Here is a 19,546-nt window from a genome sequence, read left to right as displayed (position 1 = left end):
GTCCCTCAAGGAACTGGCAGCTAAGGAAGACCTGCCCATGCCTGACGGAAGGTGGGAGGCTGCAAGCTGGGCACGTGGCTGAACCATCCAGGCTCCACTTCAGCAGCAGGCTGGTGTGGCTGCAGCAGCAGCAAGTGCTCCCTTCTTGCGGTGATTATGCCCCCGCGGAGTGCTCTCCTACTCTAGAAGGCAGATGGAGTCACCACTTCATCCGCAGCCCTTCTGTAAGGAATTAAGACCGCTCTGAAATGTCTTATTTAGCACTATGAAAGCCATGCTAGCAGGGAAAATGGTAGCTCAGAATACTTTTAAGTGGATTCCCAGATTTTTGCTTCTACATCATTAGCATATATGCTGGCCACAGAAAAAAAGACTGAACCCATCAAGAGGGCTTGATGTTGCCTCCCTTCAGGGCAGACAGGAGTTCTAGTCACAAAAGCCATCGCATGTTGCATCTTCACTGTTCCAGCAGAGAGAAGATGAGCCCAAGGAAAGCACACCTCCACACCTCTGAAGATAACCCCTATGCTGAAGAAGCAGGCCCCTCTTTTGTGGCTGTCAAAATCAGCTACTCTTCTTTAGCAAACGAACAGTTTAAGAATCTCCAGCTTAACTCTGAATGCATTAATGCATTTCCTGGAAATTATAATGTGGTATTTTATGTAACAGCATACACGTAACATGAAACTCTAGAATACTGTTTCCAGCAATCAGGAATTAAGATTTATTCATTTATATTTTGGAATTTGCTGCCTTTTTGACTTACCAATTGCTTCTTTTAGAAGTGATACTTCATTTCCACAAATAAATGCTCAGCAGGTAATTTCTTTTTCTAATATTCATGAATTTAAACTATAGGTAACAGAAATAAATGCTTTCATTACAGTTAAAAAATAAATACGCAAAGATTAAATTAATACCCAGACATGGGTGTTGACCACTGATCAATCCCTTTCAATGCACTCTGCAGCAGCACTGGCCTTTGGTCCAAATTCTTCATTTCCTATAGCTAATTTTCCAATGAAAATCATATCCATGAGCAACAGGTTAGAGACTCTTCTTTACAATACAATCATGACAACTCAACTAGGGTACAGTCACTAATTTTCTTTCATAAATTGCTCTGGCTCAGTGATGGGAACACACTTGTCTTTCTCCCCTGTACACCTTGTTTAGGGCATTTTAATTTCAGACCCTTTAGGAATTACATAATGCATCACATCTGAAAAAAAAGACCAGTTATAAAACATTAAATTTGATCTAGAAGGATATTTATCATTATTTCATTTACGTAAAGAATTTCTCTATAGACAAGGAACTCAGCAGTAATATGAGGAAAAAAAATCCAAATAATAAACAAAACGTTTCCTCCAACCAGAAAACTCTTTAAAATACATTAAAAAATATCATCTCTGCAAATGGATTTTCAACAGAACTGATTGTATTGGAACAGCTCACAAATTCAGGACAAAGCCACTAAACACAGTTTTTTGTGTTAATGTGTTAATTCTTATGTTAATGGATACTCAGTTACCCAGCAGGTGTTCTTGTTTGTGTCTCTTCAGATGAACCCTCTCAAATATAAATGAAGTGGGAAAAAAAATTGTTACCTGTCTGATTAAGCAAATCAGCTGATCCTTCCAAATTAGACCATCCATCATTGTCATATCCAAATCTAAAAGGCCAGATCATAGCAGAGAAGTCTCTTTTTGGAACCTCAAAGAAATGAATGGAAAAAAAAGTACAATTTGACTCTCAGGTATTATACTTTCGCTGTCAACAACACTGGATACATGGTGCCATAAAAGACACGCAAGAAGACATGTTTAACCAACATATTTTCCTAATGAAAATCTGCTATTAACAAGAGGAGAAAAGTCATCATAGTTAAAATGAATTTGTACAAGTAACAGTAAATAAGTGAACATGAAAGAGATTACTAATTTTTTCATCTAAGATGGACTACCCACTTTTTTCCACATTATAAGGTAAACTTTGCAAACATTAAGCATCTTAATCTTAATTGTTATCATTGCAATACCTAATTTTTTGCCGGACAGAAAACTGGAATCTTAGGATTTTTATCCAATTTCCATAACTAGTCTAAATCAACCAAGTTTTCAGAGAGGTCAAATGGAGAGTTATAAATATAAAAACATAGCATCCTTCAGCTGGAATGAACCTCAGGCTCCTAACAGCATTGTCCAGTCAAGTTTTGAAAAAAATTCAAGTAAACTCATTTATAAAAGTAACGTTCAAATTGAATATGTTAGGCAAGCATATCTCAAGCTTTCAGAATGTTTGTTTTCCTTCATAGCAGCACAATAAATCTCCAAAGACCCATACATTCCCCATGTTCAATATGAATTTACAAATTAAACTTTTTGCATCTCCATTTCTGCATTTATTTTGCTGGAGACTTGGATACTGGTACGAAGAGCTCGTCAGCACCAACCAACACACCTAGAATACCACACGCGCACTTTACTGCATATTTGAAAGGTTTCACTTTCACAAATGCACTACTCACCCCTTGGCCTAACTTCTTCTGGTAAGTTTTATAACGTAGACCCAATCCAAGCAAACCAACACCAACAAACAGCCACAATACTTGAAACAGAAGCATACAGAAAAGTTGTTTTTAAAGCAAGATAAAATAATGTTATTATTGCAGTTAAACAGAACTAGGTACACCATCATTGTAAGATGTACTATTCATAGAATGGGAAATGAATACATTTAGATTTCCATGTATGCCAGTGATAGCACCATTCCAGAGCAGTGTACTGAAGAGTGTCTATGTACATGCAGAATATCTACATGTATGCAGATACACTTACATTCTCCAAAACATAACAGGCAGAGCAGATAAAATATACCAAAAGTCCTTGGAATATTTATGTAAAAATGATGCCTACTGAAGCATTCACTATAGGAGATGAGTAAGAGCATCATGTAAACCTTCCAGTGTTTTCCTCTCTGTGTTCCAGGTATGCATTTGTAGTCTATAATTTTTATTTTGTATTAATACAACACGTGGAAGAAAATTTTGTTTACTTCACAAGCCTTTAGACATCAGAAAGACGTGATCCCTGCCAGACCTCCGGAGCAGTCCTTTGTTTGACACATTATTGGAAAGGCACTGTAGCTTCAGAGAATCCCAGTTCAGCTCTCCCATTGCTGCTGTAGCCTTCCAAATAACTACAGTGGACACTTGAGAGCTTTCAGGATTTGGCACTTTGTAATTTGATGATCAAACCCCTCTGTGGTTATTTCATTTATAACGTGGCGTAAGGTATCTACAATGATTTCAGGAACTCCAGTTTATTCTTTCATAAAATATTTAAACAGATATGTAATTACTTTTATGCAAGTTCTCTAGAATAATTTTGTGTAAACTTTAAATATATTTTATCACGTCAGAAGAAAAGACATGCTGTTTACATTAGTAAATGTCAAGCAATTTCATACTCTGTAAGATGCAAAGGTGCTTGAAGGGGAAGCTGAGAAACAATACAATTCTGGGCATGATGAAGAAATACAAGAGTCACTGTTGTAATGTCACAAAATTAGCTGGGCTTTGCTGTGCTTTCTGACAGACAGAATTTTGAAGTATTTACTCCTGTGAAATGTTTTTGAGTGGTAATATTTAAACCACTTATGCTGGTGCTCACATTGCCTCTAACATACCAACTCTCAGGGGCCAGGTTCCTCTGGCCCCTGAGTATGTAGGGTGAAGACCTTCATAAAGATTTCAGAAACAGCCCTAAAAAGTGGTGAAGCGCTATTGTCTTCAGTTTTCAAATGAGCCAAAATGAGATACGCAGGTAAGTGATTTGATCCAGAGTCACAGGGAAAAAAAAGATGATGCAGGAATGTGAACCTTCAGCATCCTGATCTCTATAGGGTTAGTATGCCTAACATCTAGCATTTTTTTCCTTTACCAAAATTCACAATACTGGCAGACTTTTTCCTTAGCAAAAGTAATCTAACAATGGAAACAAACCTGAAGCTCAAACACAGGAAAGATAGGGACAGACTTTTTGCAGGGCCTGTTACAACAGGACAAGGGCTAATGATTTTAAACTAAAGGAGGGGAGATCCAGGCTAGACATGAGGAAGAAACTTTTTCACAATGAGGGTGGTGAAACACTAGCCCAGGTTGCCCAAAGATGTGGTAGATGCCCCATCCCTGGAAACACCCCAGGCCAGGCTGGACGGGGCTCTGAGCAACCTGATCTGGTTGAAGATGTCCCTGCTCATGGCAGGGGGGTTGGACTAGATGACCTTTGAAGGTCCCTTGCAACCCAAACTATTCTATGATTCTGTGATTGTAGAGAAATACTTGAATTGGATGTATTCCAGAGGTTAAAAAAGCCAAAAAGCAGTAAAATCTCAAACATTTTAACTTCTCTTCAAAGCCTAAGGAAAGTAGACCTCATATATATCATCAGGAAAGCTGATATCTCTGGGCACGGCCCACAGGCAGAAGATGAAAAAGGTTTCCTGAGGACAGGTCTGGTCTGAACATGTGGCAGGATTGTGCAGAGATGTCAGCACAGAAGGTTTTGCAGGACTGCCCCCTCACACTGGAGGAGTGTCATGTTATACAGCAGCTCCTGGGACAGCCAGCTGACGTGGCCTGGTAAAGGGTGTCACACTGAATGGCTTCAAAATCAACATACCAAATGGGCTGAAAAATCATTCATATCTTCAGAAGATATCTTCATTAGAAGTATACACTTCTAATAAATCCCAAGATCCAGAGACACCTCCCCCTCAACTGCCAAAATGAAATCACAAATGATGCCAAATCTATTTTTACATTTTCTTTTTTCCCTGGTTCATTTTTTTGGTTTCCATTTAGCTCATTACATGAGAAATAGCCTCTCTCTCAACTGTAATCATAATGAAGCCGCTCTTCAGTAAGAATACGTCATAATTAAAACTGGAACTAGGGCAATACCAACTACAAGTCTGTCTCTAAAACTAGCACCAAACAACCATTTCTAATATACTTGAGCAAAATACTCCACTGCGTTACACTTTTTCCTCAGACACTATTCCTGGAGTCAGGGAAGAAAGGAAATAAAATTATACTTACGTAGTTTAATATAGTTTTTACTCTTTTTGAATAGTGCCTTTTGGTTGCTTTTCACTTCAAAGACAGAGCTAAGGTCCTTCTTGGGTCCTGTTAGAAAGTCTACCCCAATACATAACATGATAAACCCTGTAAAAATATAAGTCATTAGCTTTTTCATAGAGCTTTAACATATTAAACATTGCTCATAAATGCACCATGTATAAACTCCCAACTGTTGTGTTACATTCAACCTTATGGCTCCAACAAAGACAATTCAAAGCACAAACACAGATAAATCCCATACTCAACGTAGTAAAGCAGGCAACATGAGATTTTTTTGACAGAGAAGTCTCTACTTATCATTGTCACAGTATTCACCTCACCTATGTCTGCAGCACTTTAAAAATTTTTAATTTACATTGTTGTATTTTCTGACATAAGCATTGCTTCCAACAAAACGAGCTAGTGACGTTAAACATGCCACTAATGATAAATATTTCAAAAAATTTCAAGTTAGGAGTATTACAATAAGAATTAAAAGCTAAAACATTAATTAGAATGCCACTGAATGCCTGTTTCACACAAAAATAATGAAGTTCAATATTATATTGTTTGTTGCATTTTGTTTTGCTTTGTTTTTCCAAATAAGCCGCTGCTAAGATTTAATACACCTGAAACAGTCCTATTAAGCCTGCTTTGTGCTGATGACTGAAGAGCAGACCTAACAGTAAAAGTATCCAGCCAAAGACCCCTTCACATTAGGTTCTCTACTCCAGACTGCGGTGAGCTCCAAAATACAGGCCACCTTTGGGTCTTTTTCACAATGGGGGCTGCTGCCACTAAGGCTGCTCTTGCTCTTCCCTTGCAAACCAGCAGCCAAAGGATCGTGACATTACCAGATACCTTTGTGGTCCCCAGCATCAGGCTGCCAATCAAGCAACCCTCAGAGCCTGTCTCATTATTCACTATGGAAACACAGAGATATTTTAACTCTGCTGGTACTACTGGGTTCCACTACTGCACATTTTATCAGGTTTCTTCTGTCACTGAAACATTTGTTTAAAGCCACGTTTGCCCCTCCTCCATTCACGTACTGATTGGGAGAACAATAAAACCCAAAATATTTTAATCCTTTCATCTGGGGCAAAGTAGCAAATCTTGCAGCAGACCCCCTCACCTCTGCGTATCCCAGCACCAACTTCCACAGAACCTCGAGCACACTTAGCCAGCGCTCCCAAGCAAAGACTGATTTGCAGTGGGGTTTCAGGGTATTATATCAAAACAGCTAGCACACAGAACGAGAACTATGCTAAAATGCTTCCCGGCTTCTATTGAGGGCTACAACTCTCAGCTCAGCCCAGTGCTTTCAAAGTTTACTGGAATTAATCTAGACAAGAGCAATTAAGTTACACCTACATGTTACAGAACCTTAAAATAACAGCTTGATGAAAAAAATACATTGTTGGTTGTAGATGTCTATTATCTTTGCAGATGACCTGCTCTGTCACCAAGATAGAAGTAACACATTTTTATACAGGAACTACAAAAGTAATTGCTCAACAGTTTGTTTTAAAAACAGTGTAAGCAGACTGCAGCAGGTTGGGAGGCTGGTTTAACGTGGCAGCATCTTACACTCTTGAGCTCCAGAGCCAACAGAACCAGCTGGGCTTTTTAAGAACAGGCAACTAAGCACGCCTGTAGATACATTTTAAAAGCTAGTAAATTACTTCAGCGTACTGTTGCCCTGCACTGCGAGGGTGTCTTTTCAATAGGTAGTTCAGACTAACAGTACAAGCTCTTTTCCCATCCCTTATGAGCTAAAAGATCCAGTCACCCACAAAGAAAACATAATGAATTGCCAGAGAAGGTGTATGTCCTTAATATCTCTGTGGCATAGTTAATACACTATAGAAGTCAAGCTTTATTTCAGAGTTATAGCTGAGGATAAAATAGCCGTTACTCAGTATCTTCTTATTGCCATTACTTGTTACACTAGTTGTAGTGAAGTTTTGCAAACCAGGAAGCTGGGTCTAGTGCAATGGAGAAGGAAGAACACACAAAACCCTTCTCAAAGGAAGACTGATTCAAAACTGTGAAAGCTGATGGAAGACCAGGGATCCAACCCCTCAGCATCATGTTACATCACAGTGAAGTGGCACAGAAGTTTTGAATATAATGATCTTACTTTCATTGTCACTTTCCCTGGTGCGGTTCCCTACCCAAACTGTGGCAAGAGAAAGGCGGGATATTGGACAGGAGGAGAAGGCAAGAAATAGCACTTGCACCTGAAAGAAACCAGAAGAAAACAAGCAGTTTGCCAGAAAGCCAAGCTGTAAGGGAAGAAGCGCAGCAACAAATACACAATCTCATGGTATAATTTGCAAATCTTTGATAAGCAATGTGGTGGCCATCAAAAAGAGAGAAGCTGGATTCTCAGATGGAATATAAACTCATATAGCACCATCAGCTGAGATGGGTTCAGGTCACAGTTCTCTTTCCACCAAGGAGAAACTCGGGGCCATCTCTGTGTTACTATCCAGCGATCATGTCAGGTGAATTAATCACAAGCGTGTATTTCAAAGGAAGTGAGAAAAGAATTTGATGTAACAGCTTGTCTTTTGTCAAAGCATTACTCAAGAAAGCAATTGACACTCCTCTACCACATGCTTTCTTCATATAACTTCAAAAAATAAAATTAAAATAGCTGAGATTACTGTTTCTGTGGACCTCCCTAGTGCTTTCAGAACAAAGAAAAGTGCAAGACATTACAGGAACTCTCCTCAAAACATAATAAACTGAAACTCTGCACGTGATTGTTGTAATATGTGGAACACATGTGGAGACTAAGAAACTGTAGTGACAGAAACTGATTGCAAAGACATTTAGGAAATCTAAAACCATTGGAGCAACAAGTCAAGCACAGCATTGATTAATCCTTTTCAAACAAAATAAAGGATAATGCCTCATATTTTAAAGTGTGCCACACACTTGGCTCAAGACAATGTTTGGCATTGTTTAAATATAATTAGTGAAATATGCTACTGAAACACGTTAGTACCTATTAAGAAAATAACTGTGGAGACAAAACCAGAAAGGGTTGGGTTCATTTCCACCTCTCCACCTTCATCAAGGGATCATTTTGCTAAAACTTTTGTATTTGCTCACCTCAATTCTTCCTCGTTGTCAAATACCTGACAATTTCTTACCTCTCTCTCCTGCTTGCATGTTTTTGACACTGTAGGCTTATCAACATTTCTCAAAACACACTGGTGTGTCCACAAAGCAGAAGGTAGAGCCACATGGAAATGAAGCTCAGGTCTCAAGCGCAGACTAGCTAGATCAGCAGGGTGCTGCGCTTTGCTCTTCAGAGCAGGGCTAAATAACACACTGAAGTATGTTACAGTTGTAGTAACACAGCCTTCAGAAGCCCCTGAGTTTCCAGAAGCTACATTGCCCTCTGCGGTACTATACTGTTATCTCAGGCAGCCAACACACAGGTGCAGTCACACACCGGACCACAGTGCAGCCGTATTCTTAGGGTGATTGATTAATAGATCTCTTTCTCAGTTGTGTACTGAGTTATCAGACTTCTGCCCTTTGTCATTTTCCCTTGGATAATTCCATTTTCTGCCCACATTTAAAACTATTTCTAACAGTAAAGAAACAAGCAGATTATTTTTTTGATGTCTCACTAATTTTCTTATAGAAACTCTTACCACAGGAAATCAAACAGGAGATGTGCATTCAGAAAGGCTATTTATAAACTAGATACATTTTAAGCATCTGTTTGAGTCTCAAGCAAACATATTTGTATTTGTATTCATAGTCACAAATGTACCTAAAAGAAGATGAGAGCTTTCTCTAACGTAAATTCCTCCAGGTACAAATTTATAAGCTGTACACCATACACAGAAGAATAATTCAAGAACGTAGGTAAACACGGCTGTACTCATGGCTTTCCCGGGATGCAGACAGCTGATAAAGCGTCCAGCCAGTTGAGGCCACACACACATAGTAAAGGCAGCGAGAATGTTGCCTGCAACAGCAGCACTCCAGGTGTGTAAATAAAGGAGCCCAGCAGAAGACGCTAAACCTGTGCAGGGATAGAAAAGAATAGGCTAAGTTACAGTCAAGTATATTATCCACCACCTTCTTTTTCGCACTGTGTCTAGGAAAAAAAGAGAGTCTGGGAAAGATAACTGTGCTTTGCAGCCCTAAGAACGGCATCACTAGAAGCACAGTTACTCCCAGTAGCCAAAGATTTACTTTTGCCAATATCTTATTGTCTTAAAGATTGCATATTCAGCTGAAAACACTACAGCAAAAAGACAGCAAAAAACCATTATAAAGAGCCAAAACTGAACAGTTTTTCTTACATAGACCTCTCCCAGCATAACAGAGGGATGATGCAGTTTTTAAGAGGTTAACAGCTCTGCCTGTCATGAACTTCCTTTAATATAATATAGAAAGAACCAGACACATTAATGTGAAGAGAAGGTATCTTTCCCCGATCTTGTCTCCTTTAGATAACCCTATAATGGGCAAGAAAACAACTATTAATCTTATACTGACTGTAAGATCCTTGATTTACCACACTCTCTTTGACTGTGATGGGATTTGACCCCAAACAGAAAATTAACAACTACAGAAACTTTCTATAACAGGACAACGTTGTTTTAAAACTTTATTGTAGGTAAGAAAATGTTTATTAACTTTCACATCATGATAGCAAATGTATAGAAACATTTTTAATTACTCTTCTGTAGCAAGATTCTGAGCATTTTAGAATACAATGTTTGAATCAGCTGAAGAACCATTCTGTACTTGCTTCAAATTAGCAATGTATGTGCATCACAAATGAAATGCTCATACTCACATCACAGTCTGCACACACATTTCTAACATCTGCAGCAAAAGGTAAATTATTTTGGCAACTGATGGTTTAAACATTGCCAACTCTTGTGCCTTTATTGTGACTTTCCTGATATTTGGTATTATATTTTGGTTCCTGACTAGGAGAAACTCAGTTTGCATTAAGTATCTTTTCTTCAAGGTCATGGAAAATGATTTGAAAGTGTTGGCTCTTAAGTGCTCCAAAAGAGAAGGTGAACAAGAGCACGGACAAACATAACTTATAATTTCCTTTGGTTTCTGCATTTTGATATGTCTCAATTTATTATTAAACATTTGTAGGAAGTACTGCTCTGTCTTCTTGATATAAACATCTGCAAACAATTAGCTAAGGCAAAAAATTAAGCAGATTTATGTTTTTATTAAACAGCATTTACACCACTAAATTTCACTCAGATGGGCCAACAAATTAAACCAAGCTGCATCCATCCATCCATCCATTCTTAGAAGGTATGGAAAACACATGTCTCCACAGTTCAATAGCAGAATTATTTCCATCTCCTCCTAATTGCTCCACAGCATAGATATACCATTATCCTGAAAATGGATGTCCAGATTCAGCACTTTAATCCCTCTTCCCAGCACCCAAGATCCACTGTATGCAGATTGATTCACGGATATATTGATCCAGCAGAACTGCTTTGATGTTCATATTATTTTACTGCCTAGAGGTTCCTGACACCTAAGGAGACAGGAGGCAAGCTTGCCTCTGGGTGAACTGCTCATTAAATTACAAGGTATTGTACCTATTGCACAATCAAGGAGCTTGTGTCATCTCAGCCCCATAACCCCAGATGTAGCCTTACACAATGCAGACAGTGAGAACTGAGAGGCCACTCATGTGAAGAGAACCTCAACAGGGGCTGTGAAGGGAACAACGGTGCTCTGCAATGGCCTGGACATTTGGCCTTTAACCTTTAGTCCACTGGTCAGACACGCATACTGCAGTTAGTGACAGAGAAAAGGTTGCTTTGATTAGCAATTGAATTTTCTGAGATGTGGTGTAGGGTCACAGGGCTTGAGTAAAGGGAATAGGGTAAGAGAAACGAAAATTCTGCTCAGGATTTGCACCTACCTACAAGAAACCAGGCAAAACTGGTGACAGAAGACCAGCTCCAAAATGAAAGCATCAGTCCATGAGCCAGACCCAACAGAACTGTACCTCTAATACAACGAGGAAAAACAAATCATACATTAACGCAATTTCTTTTTAAACACCTGGCATTGAAAAAGAACCTTCTAGACATACAGACAAGGATGCTTGGCAATATTTTATATTCCTTTTATTTTAAACAGAGCTCAATTTGAGCGTAAATTGTCTTTATTTCACACTCTGCTAAATTTTCTCCCCTTTACTGGACATAATATCCAATTGAAAATAATGGCAGTTCATCATAATGAATGAGTGAGCCATATTCACTCCACTGAAATACTAGGCACAAAAGGCAAAAATAACTCAGAGAAAATGAGAAGGAGGAATCCATCCCCGAAAGAAGTATTTTTTTCACGTCAAATAGGGGATCTTATAGCATCTAACATTGCCATTGGTCTTGGGTAGCTCTTGTCTACACTAATTCCAAATTATTAACTATCTCACCTGCTGCTACAGGTACCTGACTCAGAATAACTAACCTGGTCTCTTTCTAGATTTTTGGATTCCAGGTGAGCAACACACAGCATTAAGACTGTGGGAAAGGCAGGATGTGTGGCTCCAGCCACGCAGATGATAAAGGAAGATCAATTCTAACATGACCATCCAGACAGTCAAAGAAGAAATTCCTTTATAAGTCCTTAAACCTCAGTCCTAATTTAAAAATGGGTTTGCAATGTGGCAAATCAAGTTTTTCATTGCTGAAATAAAAATCATGCTGCATTAGAAAATTTTAAGATTTATTGGTTCAGACACAATGCCCAGAGGTATCTGAAATCAAGAATGAATCCACAAGTCCTCTGTGCGAAGTACCTTGTACCCACTTTATTCTATGTAAAGTTCCTATACCATCATCTGGTTAAGTTTTAATTTGTCACTGAAAGAGCAGTGGCTTTTGATTACTGTTTTGTTTAAATTATAATAATAATAATTAAAAAATACTTACCCATATGGATTAGGATCTGGACCTGTATGGGGATGACCACTTACTGCCCATCTAGAAATTAAAGAGACTTCCCCAAATATCCACAGGGTGAGGAACAGGAGGCTGCCAAAAGCAACCCCTGACAAAAGCCAACGAGGGTGGGAAACAGTCTCTTTAACTGCATTACCAGTTTTATTTGCTTCTTGTTTCCTCTCGTCTCCACCTAGAATAAGAATAGAAATGTAGCTGAGAAAACTGTCAAATCCTATTAGAAAGGGTTAATGTGAAAAAGAAATAGCCAAGATCACTAAATTACCAGAATAAATTACTGGCTCAGACAAACACTAGCTTATCTGATCATTTGTGGAAATTGATAAGACAAAAAAGTCTCTGATAACATTCCTATGTCTGTCAGGAAAAGCTACTTACCTTAAGTGTACAAAAATGGCAACGTGCCCATATGATTATTCTTCATACTACTGGAATTTAAATAATTAAATTGGCTTTGAAAATCAGCAGAAAAGTTATTAGAATTTGTTCAGAGTATTCTGTTCTCTGTAACTCTAAACTCTGATAAGAACAAAACCTGACACTTTGAAAGAAGCCAAAAATAAACTCCCTTCCTTCTCCTTTTTCCGTGCACTTTAGATCTTCTCTCATAAGGAGAAAACAGTGCCTTTAATTGCACAGACATATTGCTTTGTTACCTGGGAAGAAGACAGATTCCCTTCCTAATGCCCTGTGGTAGATTCCCTTTCCAAATTATGATGACAGCTCGGGTTTAATTTATGTCACGCAGTGCAAGTCTACAAACAATACACATGATGCCAATTTATACCTACTTACACACAGATAAGGTCTTGTCTTTTAGTTAATTCATTCAGGTTATACTGAGAAGGAAGGAACTTCTGAGAATTTAACATGAGCTGCCTTAGCTAACTAAGCCAACCTCATCGTCTTCCTTGGCAATACTACCCTCAGAGTTTCCCGGTGTGCTCAGCCTGTGCCTCCCACACTGCCGTGTACTCTGTCCAGACTCTCCAAGAACTCAGACAAATTTTGACCAGGACAACTTGTCTACTCTTCCAATTCTTTCTGTTTATTTTGCCACATCCCCAGTTTTGTCCTGTCGCCCCTTCCCTGTCAAAGAACATGCACTGGCAAAGAAACTCAAAGAGCAGGCTCAATTAAGAAAGTAACAAATACCACAGACGTTTCGTGTTGGAATGAGGACAACCCAGTCTGGTTTTATGGGTCTAGGTTATGCCTTTGTTTGGTTTACCGTCACATTATAGATACCACAATTAGACGGCAGTTCCAACACCATCTTACTACAGCTTGTATGAATTGTGATATCGATTCTGCCACGTTAGGGGTAGATGGTTTCTCCCATGGTAGATGGTAGAAACCCCATGGTTTCTGAAGCCTGCAATGCTCATGCATCAGGTCTAAAAACAGACTGTACCAGGAGGGGTGGGGGTGGGGTGGGGTGGGGAAAGAATCAAAACCCAGTGACATATAGATAGGTATACCTTAGTATGTTTTCCTAACTGCCATCTTTGCTGTAATACGCTTACCTGAATAAATTCGCTCCACTGCTGCTATAAAACCAATTATCAGTATGACAGTATTGGCAGCTTGTGAGCTCCAGACTGGGTTTAGTGATGTGTACCAGATGCGAAGAACAAGGAGCATTATCTTGCCTAGCATGAAGCCCCATATCCTGATGAACCTGTAAGAATCAGTTTTAGAAATACTGGTGCATTTGAGAGGAAAAAAAAAAAATCTTAAATTCATGGGAAGGAAAAAAAAACAAAACACACAACTTTTTTAATATAAAGAAGTGTCAGTTGACATCCTATCAGTATAAAAAAAATACCTTTGTAAACTGTTTCCTGACCACCATGTTACTGTTTGAACCAGCAGTGAGGTAGAAACACCTGCAGCCAAGACGAATAGTCTGATGGAAGCATTTAGTGCCTGGTATGATGCTAAGCTTCCTACAAACAAACACACACACATACAGAGGTTGCTTTAACGGGCAATAGACATCAGGTAATAAGGATTTTCTGTGCATTAGTTCAATCTTGTCTGTAATTTGGATGGCTGCACCATTCATCTGAAAACACAGGACACTAGACATTTTTAAACAAACGAAAGAAATGTAGGTATGGATAGAAACTGGGTATATATGCCATTATAGCAGCTACCATTTTTAGGAAAAAAAAAACAAAAACAGGAAGCAATTATCCCAGTGATTGCCTCAATTTGAGTATTTATGGTCATTGACTCCATAAACAGGATATATGGATAAAATATCTAAGCATACAGATAGTCCTCAACAGCACACCTACATAACTCAAAAGCTGTGAAAGTGCACTGGGGCAAAAGCCATGTTGTTTTAGAAAGGAGCAGTCACCATACATTGCACAAGGCAATTGCCTTGGTGTGTGTGAACAAGGTTTCCTCTGGCCCAGCATCTGGAATCAGAGGGGTCATTAGCAGCCTGTGTCACCTTGTTACTGGAAACTGTCACTCCCCCAGTCACTGGAAGAAACAGTGCACATGCATCTCTGTCATTTGCCAGGGCACAGAGACCTTGCCTTTATCACTAGTTTTAAACGCTGCTAGCAGGTTTGCAATTCAAGTGACTACGGGTCACACACATTCTTTTAAGCTCAGTCAGTGAGGCGAATTCTGACCCAGAACCAGGGACACACAGCAGGAGAAGCAACATCATTTTGCTACCAGCCATTTGCTAAGTGAGTGTGAGTCAAACCTGAAGAGACATTAAGCAAGGGAGGCCAGAAAAGGAGCCACTGATTTTCGCAATGCACGCCAGGAACCCTCCAACTGTCTATTTGCTCATTCTGCTCAAAGTAAAAGGTGCAAAACTTAGAGTAAAGATGGTAACATGACATCCAAATGTAGTGAAGATGTCTGGGTAAGGACTTCAGCAGAGATTGCATGTACAATGCACACTGATCTCTGTCGCTCAATTGTGCTGAAATCTGCAACTCTGCCTCTTCAAATCTTTCATCACTTGTGCTAGCCAGATTAAAGCTTGCGTGGGTTTGCCTGCTAACAGCAGACACACCTTTTGCTGCTGCGCAAGTACACCCAAAATGTAAACACATCTATCCAAATTTACTGTGTATTGTCTGAAGACATAGATTCAAATGGACACTAACACAGGGGTAGTTCATTGTTGTTGGTTTGTTGTCTGTTGTTTGTTTGGTTTTTTAATAGAACACAAAATCAAGTAGTATGAATGGATGCAGAAATTAAAACAAAGGTTTCAGAGAAAATAAAGCTTCCTGAAAAGGCAAAAAGAAAGATAGTGATGACTAAAGGAATAGTCTTTCCTTCAAAACGAACAAACAACCAACCCCCACAATATTCTGGTTTTAGCTAAGCATGAAGAATTCCCAGATTTTTTTATTGTGAAATTGAAGACTGAATATTTCCAGTGGAATGGGGTAGAGCACACATGGCATAGATTGTTCTGCCTGATTTTGTTCAACAAGCCCCAAAGGTCTACGTATAAAGAAGGAAAGAAAGCACAAAAAAATTGAGGAACAGGAGAAACAGGAGCACAGCATAATAGGACAGAAATAATTTAAAAGATAGGATGAAGCAATGAGGACCAAGTGAATGGGAAGTCATAAAGCCCAGTGCTGCCTGTGCAAGGGCATCTGGATAACCTGAGAACCCGCAGTAGGGAGGCAAGTAAAGAGTGAGATTTACCACTGGCTGCTAAACACCTTGCTGGAGACAAAGAGGGTGAGGAACATGCTCTTACATCTTGCCCAAATGCTAATGCTCACTATAGGGCAACAGGTAAGGAGAACAGAAAGTATAGTAGAGCTGGGAGAGAATACAATGTAGACTTGCCAAGGGTTGGACAATACTTGGAGTGTCTGCGAGATGGAAACAGCAAAGCAATATGGTGACTATGGGAACAATTCCTGCTCTGGCAGGAACGAAGGGGAGGTCATAGCTAGGAAAGACTGAGGGAAGCTGGGTCTCTTTAGCTTGGAGGAGACTGAGGGGTGACCTTATTAATGTTTACAAATATATCAAGGGTGAGTGTCACGAGGATGGAGCCAGGCTCTTCTCGATGACAACCAATACTAGGACAAGGGGTAATGGGTTCAAACTGGAACACAAGAGGTTCCACTTAAACTTGAGAAGAAACTTCTTCTCAGTGAGGGTAACAGAGCACTGGAACAGGCTGCCCAGGGAGGTTGTGGAGTCTCCTTCTTTGGAGACATTCAAAACCCGCCCGGACACTTTCCTGTGTAGCCGCATCTAAGTGTTCCTGCTCTGGCAGGGGGATTGGATTTTGAGGTCCCTTCCAATCCCTAACATTCTGTGATACCTACATATAATAATGCTCAGGTTAGCCCAAAAGTGAAGGTGAGCACAGCTTCAGTTTCCCCATGCTCCACTAACACACCCCTTCCCCAGATTACTACTGAAGGTGCTGGCTTTCTGTTTGTAGTCTTTAGGAGCTTGTGATTCAGGTGAAGCAAACAAGCATAAACCAACAGACTTTAGATTCCATTATAGGACTGTCATTGCTCTTTTACTTAGCAGAACAAAAATTACACACATTTAAGCAATCTCCGTCTCTTCTGGCAAAGTGAGCTAGTAAATATAGCAAGGTAATCTGAAGGATTTTGTGTTACTGTGATATCTGAAGGAATGCAGGCTGCAATTTGAAATGTTTACACTCATTACTAGTTTCTAAATTAACAGATCTTGTAGAAAACAATGCACTGAGCACTGATGCAGAAAGCTGAAGTAGAAGGCTGCTCACTGAAAACCTTATTAAAAACCAACCAAAAAAGTATTAGGATGGTTATGACAGAAAGAGTATAAAAATAAAAGAACATGGTAAAAACATGCTTCATCTAAACTGGTGAAACCAATGAGCTGTGTTCACTTCTAATATCTTTTAGAGATAAAGAAAAATAATTATTTTTAAAACTAAAGTCATGTAGTGAAAGTAAGTCAGAAGATACTGTTCTGTCTTCTTCCAATAAAATAAGATGATTATATGGAAAGTGATTCTCTGCTTATCACTTTATGTTGATAAATGAAGAGCCGGGAACAGCTGCTTGTGAAACAGAAGCCAAAAGCTGCTGCTTCTGAAAGACATCAGTTACCAGCAGCATTTGCCCTGTCCGCAGGACAGAGACCTTTGTCTCCTCTGAGTTCATCCAGGTGTTGCAAACTCATTAGCAATAACTTGATTCTGAATGTGGCTGTAGCTGCCAAACCTTCTCCCAACAAACTTCCAGGAAGTCAACAAAAACCAAGACTTGCAACAGTCAGCTGAAGATCAAAGAGGGAATCCCAGCAAGTCTTGGTTTACAGGGGAGCATGTGGAATGGGTAGTGAGGCAGTTTTATCTTGAATATAAGATCAAACTTTCTTCCTGTGCAACTGACAATATGAGAGTCATCTCACAGACAGGATGAGCCTACAGGCTCATCAATATGCTACAGGCATATAGACATATTTAACAACAACAACAAAAACATATGCTTTAACAAAATAAAAACCTGGTTCAGAAAGTAAGTCTACCAAAAAGAACATTTTGCTCACCGCAGATTACTACGCAGATTATAATAGCCCAAATCTGTTCTGTAACATCTTGTCTCTGCTCATTGCCACGGATACAAAACTGCTGTATGAAAGACACCCACTCTGCCCAGCTCTGTGCAGCGTCAAAAATTATTTTCCTATTGGGCACAATTTGTATTAATTTAAAAGCTTCTAGAAATAAAAGTGAAATGAGATTTTACTTCAATTATGCAGTACTGGTCTAAAAACCAACACAATGGATGGAAACAATATTCTTTTGACCATATCTAAGAGCTTGAGCGAAAAAGAAAAGCGTGACTTCGAGGAGAGCAAAAACTTCTTATTCCTGTCTCTTTTCAGAATCATCTGAATTCTGAGGCCATTTGGAATCTTTATTCTTACACTTTGATACCCAGATGGAATCTATAACTCACTATGGTGCGTACTTACCAACCGTAGTCAGTCTCAGGAGGGCTAGGATGTACTTGTTGTTAGCCAACCTCCAAAGAGGGGCAAATATCAAGAATACTGGAGAAAAGAAGGCAACAGCAAATAATTCTAGGCCCGTGAGTGCTAGTGTCTGAAGAGGGAAGTAATAGATCATTGGTGGCAGTGCATGGTAAAGAGACCAAGAAATGTAGCCTAAAAAAAAAAAAAAGAGGAAGAGAAAAAAAAAATCATAGATATTCAACAGCATGGTTTCCTGGAGATTACTTAAAAATATACTAATTTATACTTCCAAAGTAGAATATCAAATGTTGATTATCAGATGTATTTGAAAGTAGTTCAAGTAACGGTAGCCACTTTCTCTGAATAAACACTTGCTATTTCAAGTTAAATAAACACATTTTCCCGGGATCAGAATGAAGAGAAGAAAACAGCTCTTATTTCATTTAGGCCGTGGTTCCTACTTAGATGTTCAGCGCAGGAGCGCTCCAGCTAGGAAAGGGCTGGGGTTGAGAGGGAACAACGCTGCCTACATAAGTAGTCCACCCACAGTCCCAGGGCTCCCCGAAGCCAGATCAGTGTCTAACCGCTTTATCCCAGCAAACCGAAGCGCGGCTCTGCCCTCAGGACACCTGTCCGGGCACACCAGCTGTGCTCCCCCCTCCGCGCCGCAGGAGATGCCGCCAGCGCCCGCGGGGACCGGGCTCCAGGAGCCCCTTCGGCGCTGGGACCCCGTTCGGTACCGGCTCTGCCAACACCTGTGCAAACACCTGGCTGAGAGCAGGAAGTAAATCCCGGGCTGATCCAAGAGACAAAAGGCATTCCAGCGCTAGGAGGGCAAAAAGAACCCTCAGCAGTGACCGCTGTTCGCTCACTTCCAGCGGAGGAGCTTTCCGTCGTCCCTCCCCGCGGACGATGAGCCCCAGGACACGCTGCCGGGGCCGCCCCGCTACGGCGTTCCCAGGAGAGCCCTCCGCAGGGCTCCCAGGCGGGGCTGAGGGAGGCTGACCGGCACCTCCACCGCAACCCCGCACAGCCCGCCGGCCCCAGCAGCGCCGCTACCTACCCAGTAAGGTCTCCGAGAGAACGGCCCTCCACAGGGGGAACATCGCGCCGCGGCACCGTCCGTCCCGGCTCGGCGGGCACTTCGCCCGGAGCCGAGGCCCGCGTGCGGGGAGGGCGCTGCCGCCCATCACGCCTCACCCCGCCCGCCGCAGCGCCGCCTGGCGGAGCGCTACGGTGCGAGGGACGTCTCCAGATCACCGCCACTCAACACACCGGCCTTGGCCTGCCCTCGCTGACAGAAACGGTGGCTCCCTCAAGCTTCTGGCTACTGAGGGCCAATTGTCCCTTTCATCCCTATGCCCTGGCCGGCGAGGGAGAAGACTGATGTTCTGGCCGAGCATGGAGGGTGGCTGGGGAGCCGGCTGAGCCCCAG

At 40.6% G+C, this 19,546-nt stretch overlaps 1 protein-coding gene across 2 annotated transcripts in view; it reads right to left on the bottom strand.

The window, feature by feature from the left end:
- Window positions 1-19,417, bottom strand: part of CWH43 (cell wall biogenesis 43 C-terminal homolog) — a 31,736-nt gene extending 12,319 nt beyond the window's left edge. Inside the window, exons 1-10 of one of the 2 annotated variants that reach the window (XM_065060860.1) lie at window positions 19,175-19,407; window positions 18,112-18,303; window positions 13,949-14,069; window positions 13,647-13,801; window positions 12,091-12,292; window positions 11,070-11,158; window positions 8,922-9,176; window positions 5,105-5,230; window positions 2,531-2,610; window positions 1,611-1,716 (exon numbers count right to left, since the gene is read on the bottom strand). In XM_065060860.1, the coding sequence (XP_064916932.1) occupies window positions 1,611-1,716; window positions 2,531-2,610; window positions 5,105-5,230; window positions 8,922-9,176; window positions 11,070-11,158; window positions 12,091-12,292; window positions 13,647-13,801; window positions 13,949-14,069; window positions 18,112-18,303; window positions 19,175-19,301 (1,453 nt within the window). In that variant the 5' untranslated portion in view covers window positions 19,302-19,407. Of the gene's footprint in view, window positions 1-1,610; window positions 1,717-2,530; window positions 2,611-5,104; window positions 5,231-8,921; window positions 9,177-11,069; window positions 11,159-12,090; window positions 12,293-13,646; window positions 13,802-13,948; window positions 14,070-18,111; window positions 18,304-19,174 lie in introns of both variants that reach the window. The other variant, XM_065060861.1, reaches the window with a different exon arrangement.
- Between the last annotated feature and the right edge of the window lie 129 nt (window positions 19,418-19,546).

Source organism: Columba livia, chromosome 4 (genome assembly GCF_036013475.1).
Source record: "Columba livia isolate bColLiv1 breed racing homer chromosome 4, bColLiv1.pat.W.v2, whole genome shotgun sequence".
Taxonomy (NCBI): Eukaryota; Metazoa; Chordata; class Aves; order Columbiformes; family Columbidae; genus Columba; species Columba livia.
This window is presented reverse-complemented; position numbering and strand designations above follow the sequence as displayed.